At 43.5% G+C, this 23905-nt stretch overlaps 1 protein-coding gene across 3 annotated transcripts; it reads right to left on the reverse strand.

Annotated features, from left to right (window-relative positions):
• Positions 1-1872: 1872 nt before the first annotated feature.
• ZFP90 (ZFP90 zinc finger protein) lies at positions 1873-22960 on the reverse strand. 3 transcript variants are annotated; one of them, XM_033434245.2, is made up of 5 exons: positions 22499-22960; positions 22118-22184; positions 9956-10082; positions 9521-9616; positions 1873-6068 (listed from the first exon to the last, which is right to left on the reverse strand). In XM_033434245.2, the coding sequence occupies exons 2-5, from the start codon at positions 22148-22150 to the stop codon at positions 4423-4425; spliced, it is 1902 nt and encodes a 633-aa protein (XP_033290136.1). In that variant the 5' UTR covers positions 22151-22184; positions 22499-22960; the 3' UTR covers positions 1873-4422. The 3 variants fall into 3 exon arrangements, with proteins under 3 accessions (XP_033290136.1, XP_004273246.2, XP_049559942.1); XM_004273198.4 differs by having other exon boundaries at positions 22460-22960; XM_049703985.1 differs by lacking the exon at positions 22499-22960 and having other exon boundaries at positions 22118-22418.
• Positions 22961-23905: the final 945 nt, after the last annotated feature.

Here is a 23905-nt window from a genome sequence, read left to right on the forward strand (position 1 = left end):
GCATCGTTTCATTCTGAAAAACTAGCCTTCTTTCTCTATCAACACATCTCCACTATACTGCTAACAAGACTATATTAAGTACCTATTGTGTGCCTGGCATTGTGATAATCAAGGGAACAAAAAATGTTAGCAAAATAGATGTGGACTCTGCCTTCCTGGCACTCACAATCTACTGTGGTGTGGGGAGAAAACAAATAATCAAAAATACAAATTGTGGTAAGGTGAAGGACATTAACAATAATCCATGAAAATTTAAAAGGAGACCAATTTAGCCAGGCAGTCATTAAAACCTTCCCTGATGTGACATTTGCATTTTTAACAGGTAGGAATTAACTATTTCAGTATTTATAAAAGCCCACTGCAGCTATAAAGAACCAAGCATCACCAGCATCAATATGCCTAATAACTGCAGAATTGTTTTATTATCCATGCTGGCACAGAGAAGTGCTAGATGCTCTGGCAGACATAGTGCCTACCTTGGGGCCCTTCCCCACATACACCCAGGCACCAGGAGTAGGACACTGGTTTCCTCTGTTTCCCTTTTGCAATTTTGAAGCTATTACTCCTGCACTATTGTAACTAGTTTATTCTTGCATGAATCTCACACCTGGTTATACTTACCTATACATGCTGACCCAGTAATCCCATTTTGGATATTTATCTCACTCTGGATATTTTAAGAAAAAATTCTATAGAAAAAAAAAGTGGGGGTGCTTAAAAAGGTGAAAGTATTCAATGTCATTATAACACCAGTGCCCCAAACTATCCAAATATTATTGCAACAGTAGGGAGTTTGTTAATGGGATCATGAGACTGTGTAGCAACATGAAAAATATTTGTAAGAAAGTTTTTTATTTAAGTATGAGACAAGATTTTATCTACAGACTAGGCAAATGCAAATAACTTATATATTAAAGTGTGAGGGTGTGGGTGAATCTGGGGGATTTAATTTACTGAAACAGTCAAGAAAAACATTCCAAGGCCCTTCATCATTTTGCTTCCACTTGGTCTCCCGTCTAACCTATCACCATATCCCTTCATCCATTCACCCCCAAACGACACTGTGTTACATGCATCTCTTTGAACATAGCATGGCTCTGGAGACCTGAAATTTAGAGGTTAAGAGCTCTGCCTTTGCAGCCAGGCAGTTCTGGGTTCCAAGTCTGAATCTGCCATGGGCAGTACTTTACTTCTCTGGGTTTTTCTCCCCATTATAAAACAAAGATATAATACATGCATTAAGTTTCTTTAATGCAAGCAACAGAAATATAACAAAGGGGGACTCATTCAACTGATAGTGGGGAGCCCACTGAATCCCAGAAGAGCTTCAGAAATTGAGCCCAGTCCAAGGACCTCAGGAATGAGAAATGAGAACACCATCATGGCGGCTGCATCCTCTCCTGCTACAACAGACCTCCCCGCTCTGGTAAGGAATCAGGCTCCAGGCAACTTTAGGCCTTCACCTTACCAGCCTAGCAACCTCAAATTAAAGTATCCTTGCTAAGTCTATTTTGAAAAAATTCTGTCAAAGGACTCTGATTGGCTCAATTGTTCCTGGAACTATCATTGAGCCCCAGGATGTCCTGACTTGTGTTCCTGTGGTCAGTACAGCAGGGATTGTTACAAGAGGAAGAGTGGGGAAAAAGTTGGGCAAAGACAAGACACCACAAGACCTATTAGGGGACCTGTAAGGATTAAATGAAATGATGGCTATATAGTACTTAGCACAATGTCTTTCAAGTAGTAAGCAATCAATAAATGCTATTAACTCACCTGGCTGTGATGAGTTTAGCAGTTAATCCCTCTTCCTTGATGCACCACTCTTTAATCTTAGCCAAGTTCTGAAAATGGAAAAAGACAAACTGACTCCCATTCAACTAAGAAGGCTATTTATTGAAATAATACAACAATGTTACAAGGATGTATTTCATATGGCCTAGAAGCTGGGTGTTCATTAAGTGCATGGTGCATGGTTGCTGGGACTAGAGAATCCTCTGCTCAATCAGCCATACATACATCCTGGGCGCCCTCCCTGCCAATGATGATATGCTGAGATTCAGAGACTGGTTGGATCTAGGCCAGGCTGCACACACAAACCAGTGGTCTCCTTTAGGTCTTCTGGAACTAAGTCTTTATAAACTTCCACAACAGCTGCGTAGCACTCAACTGGTTACAATTCATGCCATTCTTGCAAACAGTCCACTATGGGGATCCCCAAACAATCAACAGAAAAATGAGTTCCTGATAGGCATCCTAGCCAATCAGTAGAGGAGGTTCCGAGTAGAATTGCCCATTGTCAAACTATGTATCAGACAACACAGGCACGGTCTTGGCATTGTGGCATATGCTAAGCGTGGAACATCATAAACAAGGTATTTTTGAATGGTTAAAGTCTTGGAAGGGCAGATCTGCTATAGAGCATCCCATCTTGCTCCACATACGACAAACTCACTGGGCTGGACTTCCCACATTTCAGGCCCCAGGCACATTTTTCCAGCAGAGAATTAGGATGTTTGGGAGCTGCCTCATGTTGTCCAGAATGAGACAAAAATGATGGATCCTCCCACCTGGCATGCAAAGAAGCCAGTAGGAAAGGTTCACCATCAACACCACCCCATATCACTCCTCCCCAGGATTCATCATTAGGGCAGGAACACTTGCTTATCTTGCGGGGAACAGAGGCTCTTTCATGAAAAGGGTCAATTTCTACAGTTGCTTCCAAATTTCTCTGCACTACTGGTGCCAATGAACGAACAAAGATTCTGGAAATTCCTTTAGAATAGGCCATGGGAGGCTTTAGGGAATATTAAGGATTAGAGTGGGCTATTGAAGCTTACCTCACGCTTTACTGATGGAAAGTCACCACAGAGCCATAAAAGTTAATTTTTTAATGGTGAAAATTTCCTTGGCACACAAAATGACCCACTACATGATGATTGCCTAAACTGATTTAAAGGCAAATTTTATGGCAATGGATAATTGGATTTATACTTCTCTACAGTAAAATTAATTTGAGGAATTTTTTTTTTTTTTTTGCGGTACACGGGCCTCTCACTGCTGTGGCCTCTCCCGTCGCAGAGCACAGGCTCCGGACGCGCAGGCTCAGCAGCCATGGCTCACGGGCCCAGCCGCTCCGCGGCATGTGGGATCTTCCTGGACCGGGGCACAGAACCCGTGTCTCCTGCATCGGCAGGCGGACTCTCAACCACTGCGCCACCAGGGAAGCCCAATTTGGGGAACTTTTTTTCTCTAGTTCTGTGTTGTTTTCCCATTGATCAAATCAATACAGGAAGCTTGGCGCAGTGCTTTTTCATGGGAGGATCACGAAAAGCACAGTAGGAAGACTTATTAATTCTATGAAACTGACATACCTTAGCTGAAGTATGATATTGGGAAAAGAAAAAAAGTCATTAGTAGTTCAACTATTTACAATTTCTGTTAACATTTTGGTTTGTAAGCTTCCAACAAGCTGCTTTAAATAAGTGTGTGACAAATTTGCATATGTCTTGCTGCCTCTTATGCTTTTATGAATTCCCAAAGTATTCAACTCCTGAGTGTTCATTAAATATTTGTGCATCTGATTTATTTTAAAACTTATTTTAAAGCCCTGAATTCCAAAATATCTTTTCAGTGGCAAGACTATGAGGCCAAAGATCCAGGAGACCTGCATTTTCCACCCAGCTTTGCCGCTATAAACTGTATCATGCTGTGCAACCACTTCACATCTTTGGCTTTCAGTTTCTTCATCTGTACAATGAAGCGGTTGGACCAGCTGATCTAATTCTTTGAATGGTGAATTCCTGGAGGTGAAACTGGTTTCCATGGTAAATTTAACGTAAGAGCTGCAGCTGAATGCAGCTGTCAGCAATTTAAAAATGAGTTTTGGTAACTACCATGGGAGTTTTATTTATTTTTTAAAAAAGCTGTAAACAGTGAGAGTTACAAGTTAAATTGTTGGAAGTTGGTGATCTCCTGCAAACATATATTCAAAAAATTTACAAAGTCCAATATATAGGCATACCATTTCTAACAGGCTATATGTTTGTAGTTGTTTTTACACACGTCTGTAATCAGATCTGAGAATGTGGCTTTTATTTATTCTTTTCCTTTTTTTTTTCTCTTATTTGGCTGCACCACATGGCATGCAGGATCTTCACCGACTAGGGATCGAACCTGTGCCCCTGCAGTTGGAAGCGTGGAGTCTTATAACCACTGAACCACCAGGGAAGTCCCAGAGAATGTGGCTTTTATTAAAAAAAACACTGTCTACTAGCACAGAGCTTTCTCCACACACAATGTGCACACATACACACACACAATTCATTACATTCTCAAGCTTTCTCTCCAGTAAGAATCCTCTGATACTGAATAAGAACAATATTTTAGCTAAAGCTTTTGGCACATTCCCTAATGTCAAGGTTCCTAGAGTTTATTTCGTGTATGAATTCTCTGATGTTTAGTAAGAGCTGAGCTTCGACTGAAGTTTTTCCCACATTCCTTACAAGCGTAGGGTTTTTCTCCAGTATGGATTCTCTGATGATCATGCAGATTAGTTTTCTTTCGGAAAGCTCGCCCACATTCATTACATTCATAGGGTTTTTCTCCGGTATGAGTTCTCTCATGCTGAATGAGAGATGAACTCTGACTGAAGGCTTTACCACAGTCGATACATTCATAGGGTTTCTCTCCAGTGTGGGTTCTCTCATGTTGAGTCAGTGATGAGCGTCGACTGAAGGCTTCTCCACATTCATTACATTCATAGGGTTTTTCTCCAGTATGAATTCTGTGATGCTCTATGAAACTCGTACTCCTTTTGAAAGCTTTCCCACATACATTACATTGATAGGGTTTCTCGCCAGGGTGAGAAATAGATTGTTGACTAAAGGCCTGCTCACAATCATAGGGGTTTTCTCTAGTGTGGATCCTCTGATGGTCAGAGAAGTCTGTAATGTGACTGAAGTCTTCCCCACAGTCATTGCAATGATAGGATTTCACTTCAGTGAGAGTGTTTTCATCTTGAGTAAGAGATGAGCTCTTGAAATCTATGCTGTAGTTACTGCTTTGGTAAGGTTTGCCTCTCTTATGAATCCTCATATGTTTATAAAGGGATGGGCTCTGACCAAAAGCCCTCCCACATATGCTACATTCAAAAGGTTTCTCTCCTGTGTGAGTCCTCTCATGCTGGACAAGGGAAGAACACCGACTAAAGGCTTTCCCACATTCCTTACATTGGAAGGGTTTCTCTCCACTATGTGTGACCTCGTGCTGAGTGAGGGATGTGCCATGCCTAAATGACCTACCACACAAATTACATCGATATGGTTTCTCTCCAGTGTGAATTCTCTGGTGTTGAACAAGGGAGGAGCTGCGCTGGAAGGCTTTCCCACAGAGACTACACTGATAGGGTTTCTCTCCAGTATGAGCATTCTCATGCTGACCAAGGGATGAGCTATGCCTGAAGGCCTTCCCACACACATTACATTCAAAGGGTTTCTCCCCAGTGTGAATTCTCTGATGCTCAGTAAGTTGTGTCTTCCAGAGGAAGGTTTTCCCACAGTCAGTACATTCATGGTGTTTCTTTCCAGGATAAATTCCCTGATCTGTACCGTTGGAGAAAGTTCCATCTCCTTTATGAGTTTTCTCATGTTTAGTCAGTGATGACCTATGAATAAAGGCTTTTCTACATTTATTACATTTATAAGGTTTCTTTTTTGCAAGGATATTATTCTGACTGAGTAAGTCTGAATTATGTCCCAAATTGCTCCCAAGTGTATCACATTCATTAGACCTTGGAGGAATGTTCAGTTGTGTAACCAGGTCTGTGTTCAATCTAGAATTTTCAACAAATTTATTTTGCTCACAAGCTTCCTCTGGTGTGATTATTTTCTTCTGGGTGGATGCATCTGGCCCCAAATGTCTCTTCCAGTTTTCCTTGTGCCTCTCTAACTGGCCATTAACATCCCAAGTGTCTTCTAACGTGGTACATGAGGGATCATCTGTGCTAAGGGATACTTCAGATATGCTCTGCTGCAGATTTGAAGATTTGGCTTCGGGCCTGGTCCTCCAGTCTGAAAGAAATCCAAAGTGCAAAAGTCCCCTATTCACTCCTGTTAAAACAAACTGCTACAGGAATGAGGAAGTGAAAGAGATATGTTATACATCACTCTGTTTTGAAATTAGTCCTGTAGCTTCAGGAGAAGACCCAAAATGGAGAAAGGAAGAGTGGAGAGAGGTGACAATGCAGACTGCAGATCCAGAGAGAAGAATAAGTCCAGAATGAGGAAGCCCATGTAGGAGGGCTTGTTAGGGAGTAGGGAACAGGTGAGCAAGAGAGAGTTAGGCACAGATACAAATGGAATAGGATCATGGTCTGTCTTGCAGAGTCCTATCTGCTATCCATGCCTCCCGTCCATTTTACAAACTGCCACGGAATCTATCTTCCTAATACATTCATTTCATAATTTCTTTAAAGTCACCTCTGAGGCTTCAGATCTTCAAACCCTGCAGAGAAAATCTGCAGCCAGTGATCTAACTGAAATGATTCTTTGACATAACCCGGGATCAAGGGCTATACTTCCCAAAGAGAAAAAAAAGTACTATTTTAGGAGGCAAATCATCCTTGCCCTTACACACGGAGCTGTGATTTTAGTCTATTTGAGTTCTGATTCTACATTAATCACCTCTCTTAACCAAAAACAATTTATTTTAATCTGCCTAAAAAACCGATCTCTAAACCTCTGTTTAACCTCAGAATACTAATAGCAGAAAATTAATTTATGTCTAGGTTCTAAGAAAGGTAACCTTTTAAAAACTAAGGGGAGGGAGGTTTCTGGAATGATGGAGATGTTCCATATCAACAGAAGTTTCGGTTGGATGGGAGAATGCACTTGTCAAAATCAAATGGATGGTACATATATAAGAGGTATATATTTCACTGTATATAATATTTTCTAAAAAAAAGAACTATGAACAAATATTGAACTCTAGCCAATGATATACATGCTGAAGCATGTAGGGGTGAAATGTACTCATGTCTGCAACTCACTAGGAAATGCATCAAAGGTAAGACAGATTAATAGATAGACAAAGAGATATGACGAAGTGATAAAGCAAATATAACAACATGTTAACAACTATAGCACCATGGTGGTAGGCATATGGTGTTCACTGTATAATTTTTTCAACTTCTCAAATATTTGAAAATTTGCATAATAAAATATTAGGAGGGGAAAAAAAAACCCAGTAACTAAGGAGCCCTAAACTCCCAAATTCCTTACCCTGGAACAAGACTCAATTCTAAATTTCTGAGGACAGAGAATGCTTTGTACTCCTTTTAGAATCCTTCTCAGTGGGACATTCAAGAAATGTTTGTTGGAATGAATGAATGAGAAAGTTCTCTCCCAGCAAGACTCCATAACAATCAATCAAGTAATTTTCTGACTGCTTTCTACATGCTCTGCAATACAAATAGAAAATATTTAGAAATATAATAAATAGACTCTCCAGGAGCTTAAAATCTAAGAAGAAAAATAAGACTCAATCTTTTGATGACTTAATAAAAAACCCATCAGATGGCACGTATTAAATCTGAATTTGTGTGGTAGAGATGATATAAATGGTATTTGTGATCAAGGAAGAAACAAATAAATATATTAGCATATATTAAGTTTTATGGATTAGACAGACCTTGAACTTAAAGAATAGATGGTTTTGGATAGGCACGAAGTATTATCTAATGAGGGAAACTATATGCTACTTACAGAGAACATCAAGAAAAAGTTTAAACTAGGTGGAGCTTTTTTTAGCAGGAATAGAAAGATAATACTGGAAGGGATGATGGGGACCTTTAAATCAAGGGAGTTTCTGCTTCCTATAATGAGGTACAGGGAGTAATAGCAAAGTTCTTTCAGAGGTGGCTGGTTTAGGAAGATAAAGCATTAAAATCCAATATGGTCCATGAAGTGATGAATAGATAAACAAAATGTGATATATCCATACAATAAAATATTACTCAGCAATACAAAGGAATGAAGTTCTAATACATGCTACAACATGAATGAACCTTGAAACATTATGCCAAGTGAAAGAAGCCAGTCACAAAGGGCTACATATTATGATTCCATATATAGAAAATATCCAGAATAGGCAAATCCATAGAGATAAAAAGTAGATTAATGGTTGCCAGGAGCTGGGAGGTATGGGGAATGGAAAGTGACTGCTAGTGGGTATAAGATTTCTTATTGGGGTGTTGAACATGTACTGCTTAGATAGTGGTGATGGCTGCACAACTCTGTACATATCCAAAACAACCACTGAAATGTACACTTTAAAAGGGTGAATTTTATGGTATGTGAATTATATCTCAATAAAAGTATGATTTAAAAAATCCAGTATGGATTACAAAAAGATAAGATTCAGTGAGCAATTTCAACTGGGAATTATAATAATCTAAGTCTGGGGTTTGGTTTAGGATGTCATCAGTCCAAGTTAAAAGGGAGGAAAACCTAAGATACTTCTCAAAGGAGGAAAATAACTTGGGTTGAAAGAAAAAGACTAGACTGACTATGGTGTCTGGCCTGAGGGACTGGAATCCTGGTAATTTCTAATGGGCAAGGGGAGAAATGGATAATGGGCAATGTAGCAAAATGTGCTGACTGGAGATGCAAGATGATTAATCTAGATCTTACACCTCTAATAAGAACGTTGTGGGACTTACAAGTGGAGGGGTCCTGTGAGAAGAAAATAAAAGTGACCAGGGTACAAGTAAGGATGATTCTGAGTCTACAGCACACAATAAAGAGCTGCAACTACCAGAAGGCAGGCACCCTTTTATAGGAGGTAATATAGAAAGAAAGGAGAGGAAGCCGGAAGGCAGGCTCCTTAAGGTAGATTCACTAAGAGGGAAAAGCAAGAAAAGCCAAAGACCCAAAGCCAAGAAGCATTGAATGAGGGGAAACCAGGAGAGGATGATACTCCAGGAACTGTGGAGGGAGGAAATGGACAGGAGTGCAGGACGGAAGGAGGATGGTGTTGCTCGCCAGACAGGTGGTACAGGAGTGCAGTCAGGGAAAGAAGTCTGGAGGGAGGGAGAATCAAGGTTATGGGTATTTCCTGCAAGTCTGGGGCATTCGACAGTGAAAGCAGCAAGAAAAAACAAGGAGGAGATATGGAAGTTCAATTAATGTCTGAATGAGTAAGAAAAGAGATCTCTAAATAATGAAGAGGTACTGAGGACACCAAAGGAGAAAATAATCCAGAAGTAGGGATATAGGATAGGGACAGATGGTATTCTGAGTGTAGGACAAAGGGCTACTTTCAGAAAGGAAAAAGAGGTACCTTTTCTTCCAAGACCTACCAGCAGCAAGACACCCTAATGGAGAAGGGAGACATACAGGTAGGTGTCATCCAGACGGTCCAACCTCTTCTACAGGTCTAGGCGCTCCCAAGGCAGCAATCTGAAGGTGCTTCCCTCTCCCTCAGCTGTGCCATTGTCCTACATGCTTGATTCTCCCTCATTTACCTGGACAGAAAGGTCTTTGGATTTCTCCCTCTGCTATCCATGGCTCTTCTCCTTGCTCCAATTTGAAGATCACCTCTGGCTTGGAAACTTGATATCCTGCTCATGGGTAAATACACAAGATTTGGTTGTTTGTGCAAGTAGACAAAGAACCCTCTACAAGTCAGTATTAGGCCTTGATCCTCAGGAACTCTGAAGGGAAAAAATGGTGCAACTTGAGGAGTCATGCAATCAAATGGCCTATTTCCAGTTCTGCAAAAGAAAGACCTTTTACCTAAAGAGCAGGCTCAGAAACCCATAAAGCTGGGTCCCAGCAAGATGAACAAGCTCTAACCCTGTACACTCTGCTCACAGTCACCCAAACTATGAGTCCCACAACCTTAGCAACTGAGAAAGGAAAGACCCACCAATACATAGACAATGAGATGTGGTCCTTACCAAGAGAAACCAAGTGGCTATAGTTCTCCAGCATCACATCCCTGTACAAGCGCCTCTGAGCGGGATCCATGTGGTGCCATTCTTCCTGGGTGAAGTTCACAGCCACATCTTTAAATGTCACCGATTCCTGTAGGAACACATTCCTGTTCAAGTAGGGATCAACCCCACAAATGTTCCCATGGCAAAACTGGGAACCTACTGTAGGGTCTATCACAAATGGTGATCACACGTGTGATATCCTGAGGGGGCAATGTTGGGTTAAATATACTAGTTGTTACACAATTTTATAGAGAATCTAATATGGCAGGCAGGAAAGTCATGAGGGGCAATGTGTCCCGCAATCCTGTAAGCCTAGTTTTCTTCTTGTTCCCTTCAAAGCCAAGCCTTTCCTATACAATCACCAATTCCTCACTGCCCATTACAAAACCCAAATACAGCAGGGAATAAAAAGTGACAGCCCTCCTTCACCCCCATCACCAATCCCACACAAACTCCCTACAAATAACCATTGTTAACAGTTTGGTATATACACTTAACAGTCCCTTTCCATGTTTCTCACACACACACACACACACACACACACACGCAGTCTTGTTTTGTGAAATATCATATAAATTGTTCTACATCCTGCTTTTCACATTTAGCTATGTATCTTGGATGTCTTTCCTTAGTGCTATGTATAATTTCACCTTATTTCTTTGAATTGCTTCATAGCACCGCAGAGTACAGCTGTACCATAAGACACCCATTGCCTAAAACCCATAGCACCCCACTGTACTAGGAACAAGATTCAAACTCCCCCATCACTCACTGGGCTCTGGCCATGCTGACCTTGCCCTGAATATATCAAGCCTGTTCCCACCCTGGGCCTTGGGATCGCGACATGATTGACAATCAGTCAACCTAAACCACGTTTAGGTCTCAGGTCCAGGATCGCTGCCTCAGAAAAGGTGTCTTAGCACCTCCTTCTAATTTACTATGCATCATATTACCATGCTTAATTTTTCTCCTAAAACAGGTATTGCTCACTGTCCAAATTCCTGCCACCTGAACTCAGGAACCAAATAGATTCAGATGAAAAAGGACGCTTGTACTTCTAATCGTTATCTGAGATTTGTTAGCTTTTCTGTCTCCCCAATTGCAAGTCCCGTGAGAATAAGGACTTTACCTATCTTATTCACAGCTATATGCCCCCAGTGCCTAGACCGATGCCCAGCACATAGTGGATGCTTAGAAAAACTTGGTGAATGAATAAATGGACCAGTTCTTTTTTTTTTGCGGTACGCGGGCCTCTCACTGTTGTGGCCTCTCCCGTTGCGGAGCACAGGCTCCGGACGCGCAGGCTCAGCGGCCATGGCTCACAGGCCTAGCCACTCCGCGGCATGTGGGATCTTCCCGGACCAGGGCACGAACCCGTGTCCCCTGCATCGGCAGGCAGACTCTCAACCACTGCGCCACGAGGGAAGCCCGACCAGTTCTTATTATTAGATATTTGGATTAGTTCCAATATTTTGCTATTACAAACATTACTGCAATACACACTCTTTGTGCAAATATATTAGAATTCCTGTAGGCTAGCTAGCTAGAATTGGAATTTCTAGGTCAAAGATTTTTTCATGCTTTACTCCACTCCAATCACTTCTTCCTCAACACCCACTGAAATTGGCTAAGGACTCTCGTGCCTCTGAATAGTCAGTTCTGATGCTCACAGGTTGATTTCTGTCTTGCCTCACCAGGCCTTGTTAAGTCATGGGACACCTGTCACTATGCCCAACTTGAAATATCTCCTTTGGTCCTGGTTAGATTTCTACCTCAAGAAGTACATAATAAAGTATGTAAAGACAATCAGCATGAAAAGACACTGAAAGCAGAGCCATGAGTTCACTGGAGCAGTGAGGGAAAGTTACGTGAAGGTTTCTACCTTATTCCATGCCCTCCTCCCATGTGCTTAGCTATAGCTGAATGGGACTTCTGTTTCCTGGAAGATATAATTCTCTCTCCACCCTCCCATCCATCTTTCCCTTGCTAATTCCATACTTCGGGTGTAGGTTAGCAGATCTTCAGTGAGGTGTTCTGATCCCCCAATGGAGGGTCAATCCCCATATCATGTGCTTTAAGCCACGTTGCACATCCACAATTGAAATAGACCTAATAATCTACTTAATGCTTGTTTTCCTAGTTAGATGGTGAGCATCGTGAGAGCAGGGACTCTACTTTTCCTTTTTTTTAAACTCTAGAATACCAATGTCTAGCAAGTACCTGACCCAACACTAAATATCTGTTTCCTGACTGAGTTGAGCCTTAAGGAGATAGCTGAGATCTGAATTTTAGAGAAAAGGAGAGTGGCCCCATCTCCTACTGGGTGAGGTGCATGATTGCATCCATACACAACAGTGCCTCCTCCATATCACATTTCTGCTCAACACTGCGGCTGTGTCCCCACAAGAACAGAGAAGGGTTGAAACGTGGCAGATCTTTCTGACAGAGGTCAGGGATCTGACTGTGCCAGGTAAGATGATACTAGATGCTAAAAAAAAAGACACTAGATATTTACTAGGCGCCTGGCTTTACCATATGCACCACGGCAGAATAAAAATGCAAAAGAAAAACACTGCAGTCCTTGAATAGGTTTCAGTTTATTTTAAAATGTGTTGTTTATTAGAGCACGATATGAGACAATACATAGTAAAGTGGGTGCTACCAGCGTTCTGGGCAGGGAAAACTGGGTACAGGAGAGAAGTTTCAAGGTAGGCTATGCACTGGGCCTTAAGAGGTAAGTACCATTAGGATGGGAGAAAATAGAGTGGGAATCCAGCCCAGGGACTGAGAAGTTAGAGAAGGGAGGCTGGATTTGGGATGCACATGGCTAGCAGAGAAAAGGTTTGGACCAAAGCAGACATTTTAAGTTAGGCTGTGAGAAGTAACACCTTTCCACTCCTACTCTGTCCTCTAAACTTACAGCCCCTTTGGTTTAGGAACACAGAGCTGGCAGCCAATCTGGATTCCTTTGCTTCACTGGTTCCCTGTATTTAACACATGGCCTCCTGACTTTATTCTGCTTCCCCAAATAGGTTGAACTAATGTTAAAGAATGTGCTAACCAGTAAACAAATGTCTAGTCCAGGCCACTCATTTCTTGCCCTGGCAGGACAAGTAACTTCTGTTCTACTACTCACGGTTCCACCAACTCTTTCCTGTGTACTATAAGAGTCACTTCTCTAAAACAAATTTGATCATGCATACAAACCTTTAATTTCTTCCCACTTTTCCCTATTCTTACTGCCCTCACCCTAGTCCATGCCACCATCACCTCTTACCTGGACCACTGCTACTATCTCCTACCTTGTCTCTCCTTTTCCACTCATGCCCCACCCCTCCCAAGTCTGTCTTCCATATAACTACTAGACTCATCTTGTTAAAACCTTTCAGAGCAAGTCATTCCTTTGCTTAAAAGCCTCCAATGGCATCCCGCCCCCCCAAAAAAAAGCCTCCAATGGCATCCCAATTCATCCCAAGTAAAAGCCAAGGTCTCGACAGTAGCTACACAGCCCTTCACAATCTGGCCCCCCACTATCTCCCTGACTTCATCTTGAACCTCATCCCCAACCTACTGCTCTCTTACCTTTACTCACCCTGCCCTCCTTACAACTCCTGGAACGTACCACACATGCTTCTGCCTTGAGGTCTTCACTCTGCCTGTTCCTTGACTTGGAAGCCTCTTCCTGCAGATATGCATGTGGCTCCCCACTCACTTCCTTCCGCTTTTTGTTCAAACGTCACCTCACCGGAGCCAACATCCTTGACCACGTTATATAAAACAGCGCCCCCCCTCCCGCAACCTTGCACTGTCACTCTCTGTTCTTTTCCTTTTTCATAGTCCTTACACCTGACGTGTCATATTTTATTTGTTTACAGTCTGCATCCCACAGCAGAATGTAAATTCCAGGAGAGTAGGAATATTACCTATTTTCTTTATGGCTGAATCTCCATTGGCTACAAGAGGCTGGGCACATAGTGGGGGCTCCATAAATATTTAATAAATTTTCCTTGAGATTAAAAACTAGACTCCTTAGTGTGAGCTTCTGAGCTCTTCCAACCTAGTCCTCACCTTATTTCTGCAGCCTCAGCTCTGGCTTCTCTTCCCCTTGTACACCATGATTCAGTGTGCAGAACACTTACACCTCCTTGAAAAAAAAGATCTCTCTTCTGCAAGTGCTGCTTCAAAATGTTCGGCCTTCCCTCCTCTGCCTGCTAACACTCTCCCACCAAGACTCAGTCAAGTTCTCTCCTCAGGGGCTCCATTTCTACCTCCAGGTCTAGGCTAACCCCCGTCCCCCAGCTCCCCTCCCTAGGCCTCTCTTCAGCACAGCTCATAAGACACTACCTTATGGCAACTGTTACCTATTGTTCACTGTGCTTCTAGAGGGTCAAGACCTTGTCTCAGGCGCCTTCGAATCTCCACTGGCCAGAACCATTTTGGTACATAATGGACAGTCAGTGGTCTGCAAGATTAAATAGGTAAAATGTACTCTGAGATCCTTGGTGTGAGTTAGCCACTCTGAATCAAATCAACTTTAGGGCATCCAATGCAGGTCACACCTCAGACTGTAATAAAATGATCCAGTGATGTCTTGTAAACACTGCTTACCCTTCTTCCAGATTTAACTGGACCTCATAATCAACACCTTTTAAAAACTAACAAGAAGTATTAAATGTTCCCCTTCCTCATGCTAACATAAAGAGGACCTTGGCCAAATGATGGAGCCCAAAGCAAAGAACTGGAAACAGCACATACTAAGTTAAGAAGTTAAGTGTGTAATATCCTTGGGCAAATCACAGACCTCCTGGAGATCCAATTTTCTCATCTATAACATGGATTCCCTGAACTGAAGAAATAAGAGTTTTAAGAGCAGAAGGGTGAAAGAGTACATCCAGAAAGGACATGTCCAACTATAAAAAGACACGCTCCTGCAACTCTAGCATATATACCATCCCTGCAGGAGAAATCCCCTAAAACTATAACTCAGGAAACTTTGTAGTTTTGCAACTTTGCAAAGCTCAAAACCAGAGCCTGGAAGCTAATGAGTAAAAATAATCTAGTTATTTAAATCACATATTTTTAAATACTGTATTTATACTACATGTAACATTTTTATTTATTAATTTAACTATTGTATATAATATTTAATTTTTATGTTATATACAATTATAGTAATATAAAAACTACCCCCCTCTAAGACCAAGTTACTTTAACCAGTTAGAATACATTAAATTTACTGGGATACAGTGTGGCATTTTCACTCAAGTACTCGGTGCTCTATGATACTGGACAGTAACAGTTTGGTAAGCTGAGAGTTAACAGCATCCCTAACAAGTGCGTACAGAGAGAAGTAACATGATTACTGTTAACCTTCACACACATACAGATGCCCTACTGACGCTAATGGCATCACCATCTACAGTATCCCAACTGGAAACCTGGACCTTACCCTTGACTCTTCATTTTTCCTTTATGCCGTAGAATCACCAACAGCCTCAAAAATGTCTCCTACATTCAGTCCCTTCCCTTCACCTTTCAAACCCAGCTTAAATCCTCCCTTGCCAACAATGCCATTGGGCCAGGCAATGGCCTAATGGTCTAGATCTATGTTGTCTAATATGGTAGCCACTTGCCACATGTGAATACTGAGCACTAGTAATGTGGCTAGTCCAAATTAGGACGTGCAGTTAAGTATAAAACACTGGATTTCAAAGACTTAGTACCAAAAATAAAATAAAACATCTCATTAATAATTTTAAAATATTTATTCATGTAGAAATGATAAGATTTTGGCTATATGAGGTTAAATAGTATGCATTACTAAAATTAACTTCCCCTGTTTCTTTCTACATTGTGGCTACTAGAAAATTTAAAATTATCCATGTAGCTTATGCTTGTTTTGGACGACACTGTTCTAGGTTGTTCCAGATCTCCACCTCAGGCCATTCTCTCTAGGTGACAGAATCATCTTTCTCTTAAATTCTGCCTGCTGCCACACACCCCATGCTTCTGACAAGTGGACTCTTTGCCCTGATTACATCATTCTCTTCCATGTTTCCTTGCCTTTGTACATCCTATTCTGACCATCATGTACTTTCTTCCCTCAGCTCTACAGGATAAATTCCAAGTCATCCTTCTAGAACCAGTTCAATGGTCCCTTCCCTTCTGAAGCTTTTCCAGATCCCTGCCACCTTTAGTATTTGGTCCACATCTCAATTTCAGAACGATAGCTATATTTTCATGTTTTTCTCCCTCAACAATTTCTCAAACTCCTTTTCATTTCAGTATTTCCAAAACTAAGCACGTTGGAATTTTCCACAATCACAGGGGCAATTTGGAAAAACTGGCCATGCATGAAGGGCCCTACCAGGCAACATTTAAAAGTTCCTTACATGATTCATTATAAAAAAGCAACAACTAACATTTATTGAGCATTCACCGCAGGGCACGCACCCCCTCGCCAAATTTTCTCACTGAAGCCTTACTGCCACCCCACAGGAAGCAGGTACCTTCTCCTGACTGGTTCTGAAGCGTGACCCTGGTTAAGAATACCACCCGGCACAGAGCAGGCATTCTAAAAATGTCTGCTGAGTGAATGGAGTCTGGGTAATTCTTACCAAAGGAAAATGAGGAGTCATTTTGAGGATTAAAAAAAAATTACAGATTAGTGAATTCTATTCTTGGATTATAAATAGTAGGGGCAAATGGCAAAACGATGGCATTAACAGCCAAATCTAAAAGCTGGCTCCTCTTAAATACTGGCTGAACAAAAAAACCTCTGACAAATATACTAAAAGAAGAAATAAAAAAATAAATCAATTTAAAAATAAGGGGAGGGACTTCCCTGGTGGCACAGTGGTTAAGAATCCACCTGCCAATGCAGGGGACACGGGTTCGATCCCTGGTCCGGGAAGATCCCACATGCCGCAGAGCAACTAAGTCCGTGTGCCACAACTACTGAAGCCTGTGCACCTAGAGCCTGCGCTCTGCAACAAGAAAAGCCACCACAGTGAGAAGCCCGCACAACACAACAAAGAGTAACCCCCGCTCACCACAACTAGAGAAAGCCCGCACACAGCGACGAACACCCAACACAGGCAAAAATGAATAAATAAATAATAAATTAAAAAATAATGATAAAATTAAAATTAAATTAAAATTAAAATAAGGGGATAAACCAGTAAAATACCCAGCAGTGTGTTAAGAAATGTGAAAGATCTTAGTGAAGTGGATAATTTTTAAATCCTAAATCACCAATGTTGACACAAAAAAGGAGAGAAAATAATTGAGGAAGAAACAGAAAACTGTTCCCAAGTCATCCTCTTTATAAAAATCCTGGATCGAAATGTTTTATAGGCAAATTCTTTCAAAAGATAGAAAAAGATGAAAAGCAATCTGAATGTTTCTACAAATTAAGGATAAGCATGCCATCAAATCCTGCCAAAGATCTCTCTCGTAAAAAAAAAATTTTTTTTAATTATCTATTGTAACCAATGGGATTTTGTCCCAGTAGTATTTGTAATAGCAGAAACTTCAGAAGCAACCTAAAAGTCCTCTGAGAAATGGTTAAATAAATTTTAGTATATCATACAAAGCAGTATAATACAACCATAAAAGTGATTTAAAAGAACAAAAGAAAAATCCTCATAAAAATGAGATGAAATTTAAAATGTTGTAATTGAGGGGACTTCCCTGGTGGTCCAGAGGTTAAGAGTTTGCCTTCCAATGCAGGGGACCCAGGTTCGATCCCTGGTTGGGGAACTAAGATCCCACATGCCATGGGGCAAATAAGCCCGTGTGCCACAACTACTGAGCCCACGTGCCACAACTACTGAAGCCCGTACTCTACAGCCCATGAGTCACAACTGCTGAGCCCACAAGCCACAACTTCTGAAGCCCATGTGCCTGGAGCCCATGCTCTACAACAGGAGAAGCCACTGCAAGGAGAAGGCCACACACTGCAACAAAGGGTGGCCCCCACTTGCTGCAACTAGAGAAGGCCCGCGCACAGCGAAAGTCACAGTTTCATTCAATTGCTTTATCAGAAAATTAGCATCACTGCAACTGGAAAAATTACATTTTTGCTATGTGATGAGCAGAAAATGCAGAAAGTATAAAATCACTGCCTGGGGTTAAGTGGTTATTAATGTTCGCTCATGTGACACCCACTTACTGTGTGTGTACTTTGGAGCAAAGGATGAAAGGAGTCAGGTGGCCCTTCTCTAGAAAAGCAGAAAGCCCAGTACGAGACGGATGGGTAAGCACACCACTCCATATGACATGAGACACTACTATGACAAGTGTACATAGGTGCTACAGGAATGCACAAGAGAGGCACTTGACCTTACCCAAGGGAAGGAGGGTCTGAGCTGAAGCTTAAAGACCAGTACCAGTCAGCTCAGGAAGAGGTTAAGAAAGGGGACCTCCGTATGGAGGGAGCTTGAATATCCCTGGCCACAAACATCCTGACCTGGTTCAGCAAGTGGCTTGGTTTCCCTGGAGCATCTCATCTGAGTTTGTGACCTGAGCCAGCTTTTGCTGGGTCTGTTCAATTCTGATGACCGAACCACAGAGCTCTCTTGGGATCTGAAGTCAATAGAGACCAGGGCCTGGTCCCTCTGCATTTCCTCCCCTTCAAGATAGAACACCAAGAAACCTGGTCTCCATAAGCAGCTTTTTCTTGTAAAACTTTCCCCATTTCTTACTTTTCTGGTGGCTTCAACTTTAAGAATGGTTAAAAAAAAAAAAAAAAAAAGAATGGTAAACACCTTTTCAAAATCCTAACTAAGGGCTTCCCTGGTGGCGCAGTGGTTGAGGGTCTGCCTGCTAATGCAGGGGACACACGTTCGAGCCCTGGTCTGGGAGGATCCCACATGCCGCGGAGCAACTGGGCCCGTGAGCCACAGCTACTGAGCCTGCGCGTCTGGAGCCTGTGCTCCACAACAGGAGAGGCCATGATGGTGAGAGGCCCGCGCACTGCGATGAGGAGTGGCCCCCGCTTGCTACAGCTGGAGAAAGCCCTCGCACAGAAATGAAGACCCAACACAGCAAAAATAAATATAAATAAATTAATAAACTCCTACCCCCAACATCTTTTTTTTAAAAAAAAATCCTAACTAAAAACAGTACACATATAACAAAAAGAAGAATGCATAGTTGTTTACACAGCTGTAGTTACTAACAATCCATAGAACCCAAGGATTTTGGGGGTATTCCGCCCGGCCCATCTCTGCTCCCATTCCCCTCCCACTGTGAGACCACTTTAGGTATTTGTTAGCTAAGCCCTGGGAGAAGGTCTCAACCACAGGAGTCCCAACTTTCAAACTCTTGCTCCTGCACATCATTCACAGCCATCTGTAAAACTAAGAAACTGTACAGTTCCCTGCTCAAAATCATTGGCTCAAGCTACAATAGCCTCCTTGCAGCTCCTTGAATACACCAGACACACATCCCACTGTTCCCTCTACCCAGAACACTCTCCCCCAGACCTGAATGTTAACTCCCACACTTCCTTCAAGTCTGCTCAGATGGTATCATCTCAATAAGGATAAGGCTTACCCTGACCACCCTATTTAAATTGCACTCCTTGGACTTCCCTCGTGGCCCAGTGGTTAAGAATACGCCTGCCAATGCAGGGGACATGGGTTCGATCCCTGGTCCAGGAAGATCCCACATGCTGTGGAGCAACAAAGCCCGTGCACCACAACTACTGAGCCCATGTGCTGCAACTACTGAAGCCCACGTACCCTAGAGCCCATGCTCCACAACAAGAGAAGCCACCGCAATGAGAAGCCCGTGCACCGCAACGAAGAGTAACCCCCGTTTGCCACAACTACAGAAAGCCTGCATGCAGCCACGAAGACCCAACGCAGCAGACATAAATGAATGAATAAATAAATAAATAAATAGCACTGCTACCACAAGCCCCCAGTTCCCTGCTCAATCCCCCTTATCCTTCTCTACCTTTTATCTTTTTTTTTTTTTTTTTTTTGCGTTACGCAGGCGTCTCACGTCGCGGAGCACAGGCTCCAGACGCGCAGACTCACCGGCCATGGCCCACAGGCCTAGCCGCTCCGCGGCATATGGGATCTTCCCGGATCGGGGCATGAATCCGTGTCCCCTGCATCAGCAGGCGGACTCTCAACCACTGTGCCACCAGGGAAGTCCTGCCTTTTATCTTTTTTCTAGGGTACTGATGCCTTCTAGGATATCATACAATTTCCTTACTTATTTGCCTCTTCCTTCTAAGATGTAAGCTCCAAGAGAGCAAAGACCATTATAAATTTTGTCCAGTAATGTATACCAACCACCTAGAAAAGTGTCTTAACACTTCATAGGGGTTCAATGACTATCTGCTGAATGAATGTATGAATGAATGAATGGATTACCAAGGCCAAAGAGAAAAAAGTCCAAACGCCCTTGTATTCTCATCTACGCAGTGCCTGCAGCCCACACCCACTGTCACACAGGACAATGGTTTCGGATATAGGCCCCTCATCTTCTTGCCTCCCAACCCCTGACCCACAGTCAATCAGCTCTACCCCCACACCCTTCATTTTCACCGGCTCAGACCCTGCCCCTATTCAAAGGTGAAATCTCCACTGACTCTTCCCACAGGCAGAATTTCCTCTTCCTTCTGCACTCACAGCAGTCCCTGGATCTCTGCAGCAACACTTGACACCACCTTTCTGGTGCTATACTTCTGCATGAGGTTGTCCTCCCCCACTAAATTAACTTCCTGGATAAGTAGTCACATGACTCAACTGCTCATCTTTTGCATTCCTCTGAAGGCCAGGCTCAGAGAAAGGGAACCACTGACAAAGGGAAATTTCTGCCTGAAAAGCCCCATTTGTAGGGCCAGTGTTCTGTTCTGTCCTGTCCTCCATCCCCAGTCATCATCTGCAGCCTAAGTCAGGTAACCCAAGTGAACACTGTCAGGCCATTCCATAAGAATATAACTGAGTGCTTTTGGGAACACAGCTTTAAAAGTGAAGTTTAAAGAGGTCCCTAAAGTTCACTGTTCAGAACACAGATTCATTTTCACATCAAAAGGCAACTCCCACCCCCACGCTGCGGAAATGATCAACACCCCTATGAGGTGTTAAGTGAGTTAAGTCATCTGAATTCTCAAAATCTACTGAGGAAACACTTTATACGGAAAGGTGCTGATGACAGTGATTTGCTCTGGCTCTCCTCAAACAAAACAACTGTTTTGTGCTAGTACTGTTACTTGTCTTACTCCTTAAAGCTCACCCCTGTAAAACAAAAACATATAACAAGAAGTAAAAAAAATATAAAGGCATTATATGCTGTGTTTAATTTACTGTGAACTGCTTTTAAAGAACATTGGTATTTTTACCTGATTTGTCTCACACCCTAGCAACTAGAATCTGTGATTTTTCCTTAATTGTAAAGAGTGTGGATTAAAATACCATCTGAACTTTGTTATATTTTCACTGATAAGAGTCTGTAAATCAATGGGTAAGCTCAGAGTTGTGATGCTTCTAGAAAATGCCTCCTGTCTCACAAGAATAAATGGGTTCACAAATCAGCGTTATGTTAATTAAGTTGAAGGCCGGACATCTGGGGACATGCATTATTATACCTCTGTTAAAGCAGAAAAAAACATGTAAAGCTACGGGACACGTCCTCCCTTGTTGTTTTCCTCCTTGCCCGGGAAGAGCCCATCTCCAGGCTCTTCCTAGGCAAGTCCAGACCAGGCTTCTTTGGTCCCTTAAGGTCTCTCTATGGCCCCTGGGTCAGAAGCTAGGGTTCCTCTCTCCTTCACTCACAGTCACTTTCCCCTCTACAGTTTTCTATTCTGTCACCCGACCCTGATTCCTAATGGACAGAGTTCAAGGAATTGGCTTGGCCCTCAGGATTCTCAACACTGACACTTCCTAATACATCCACTCTTAACTCCTCCCACAAGACCACCCCGCCCTGGTCCCCCTCCTCCCCACCAGCCCGCCTTTGGGGAAGCCCTTTCCCCCCAGCTCTGGACACCTTGGTTTTGCAAGGCTAGGAGGCTCCGAGGGGGCAAGCAAGCCAGAAAGGAAGGTCGCTCAAGCAGTGAACAATGACTACTCCAAATACGCCCCGGGGTAGGAACGGGCTGCTCACCTGCGGCCTGGCCGTCGGAGGCCTTGGGGCCATTCCTGCGTCGCCGGGCCCGGCTCCTAGACAGGGTCTGGGGAGAGAGGAGAGGGCCCACTCAGCCAGCTGTAACTGCCAACCAGCCCGCGCCCCGCCAGGCCCGGCCCGCCTCCGCCCCGCAGCCACTTCTCCAGGGTAGAGAGGTGGGGCGGTGCGCGGGCCCTGGCTGGGCCTGCCTCCCCCAAACTAAACGCTCGCCACCTCCTAGGCACCCTCCTCCGGCCACGCCCAGTGCCACCCGCAGGATGGTGGGCGCGGCCGAACGCACACGCGCAAAGCCCGTGGGAGGTGCCGCCCCAACCCGCGCACTCGGAATCACCGCCTCCTGGGGACTACGGATTTCGAGACCTCAGGCCCACCCAGGGCTCGGGCCGGCTCCTCCAGTCCCCGGTGCCGGTTCAGTCCTCTGCAACTCTGAAGTCGGAGGGGCGGCCTTCGCCGCACCTTGGCCGGACAATGGCTGCAGCGGCGGGGCAAAGCCGGAAGTGCGCCTGCGCATGCGGAGCCTTTCTCCCGTAACCGCCGGGCCGCGGCGGGCGCGCGAGTACACTTCCCAGCGGCCACCGCGCATGGGTCCCACGGAGGCTGCCTGGTAGGACGCTTCGCTTTCCGAGGCGCCCCAGTGGGGACCGCTGTCCCGGCCCAACGGGTCGGAGGGTGGGGCTTGAGTACTCCTGCGTCCGCTTATTCCAGTAACAGTCACTGAGCGTCTTCTCTGTGCCAGGGGCGTGTTGCTAGGGGCGGGATACTGCGGTAGATCGGGCAGGAAAGATCCTGCTTTCTGGGAGCGAGTATGCACTCCTGTAGACGAGGCTGACAAAAAAAACCGTAAACATATCAAGAAGATAATTTCACGTACTGACTTCAGCTGTAGGAATAAGACAGTGAAGGGAGTGGGGCAATGTTGCCTCTTCTATGCCGTCTTCATCCGTGGGTCACTACCAAAGGTTTGGACACTGACTCCCCAGACCACATATATAGAATATTACGGCCAAGATACTTGATGAAATAGTTGATACTACAGAAAGAAAAAAACAAAAAACCTTCAGATGAATCCGTAGCCTCCCGAACAGTATTCAAAAGCAAACTGTGCCACTGCCATGTTATTTCATTACTTGGTATCCTATTGCTCAGGATTTTGTACTTGGGGAAATAAATAAATGATGTAAAATTTCAACTCAAAGAATTAGATTTATATAATTATGGGTTTTTTTATTATTTTTTTTGCGGTACGCGGGCCTCTCACTGTCGTGGTCTCTCCCGTTACGGAGCACAGGCTCCGGACGCGCAGGCTCAGCGGCCATGGCTCACGGGCCCAGCCGCTCCGTGGCATGTGGGATCTTCCCAGATCGGGGCACGAACCCGCGTCCCCTGCATTGGCAGGCGGACTCTCAACCACTGCGCCACCAGGGAAGCTCTATAACTATGTTTTATATATCACAAATAGTCTAAAAACTTCCTAGCCTTACACTTGATTTTTTAACATTGGAGTATCACATATTCACATGGTAGGAAATGATTGCAAGTAAATGTTCTTTTTGTTACATGCTTTATCAAAAGGATGGACATTAAAAAAAAAAATAATGCTTTCCACCACTGCCGCCTGAATATGATGCTGTGGAACAAACAGAAGGCATCATTCAGAAATATGAATGAGTGGTCTAAGGAGGCCTCTCTGAAGCAGGAACTCAGTAGACTGAGACCTAATCAGGCAACTGCTGGAACATGAGGGAGAAAAGAATTCCAGGCTGAAGG

This window comes from Orcinus orca, chromosome 20, assembly GCF_937001465.1.
Source record: "Orcinus orca chromosome 20, mOrcOrc1.1, whole genome shotgun sequence".
Lineage (NCBI taxonomy): Eukaryota > Metazoa > Chordata > Mammalia > Artiodactyla > Delphinidae > Orcinus > Orcinus orca.

Coding starts and splice junctions, on each gene's coding strand:
- ZFP90 (XM_033434245.2), bottom strand. CDS start 22,150: ATGGCCCCAAGGCCTCCGACGGCCAGGCCGCAG. Junction 10,083..22,117: donor CTCCGACGGCCAGGCCGCAG/GTGAGCAGCCCG, acceptor GTGTTCCTACAG/GAATCGGTGACATTTAAAGA. Junction 9,617..9,955: donor TAGCCACTTGGTTTCTCTTG/GTAAGGACCACA, acceptor ACCCATGAGCAG/GATATCAAGTTTCCAAGCCA.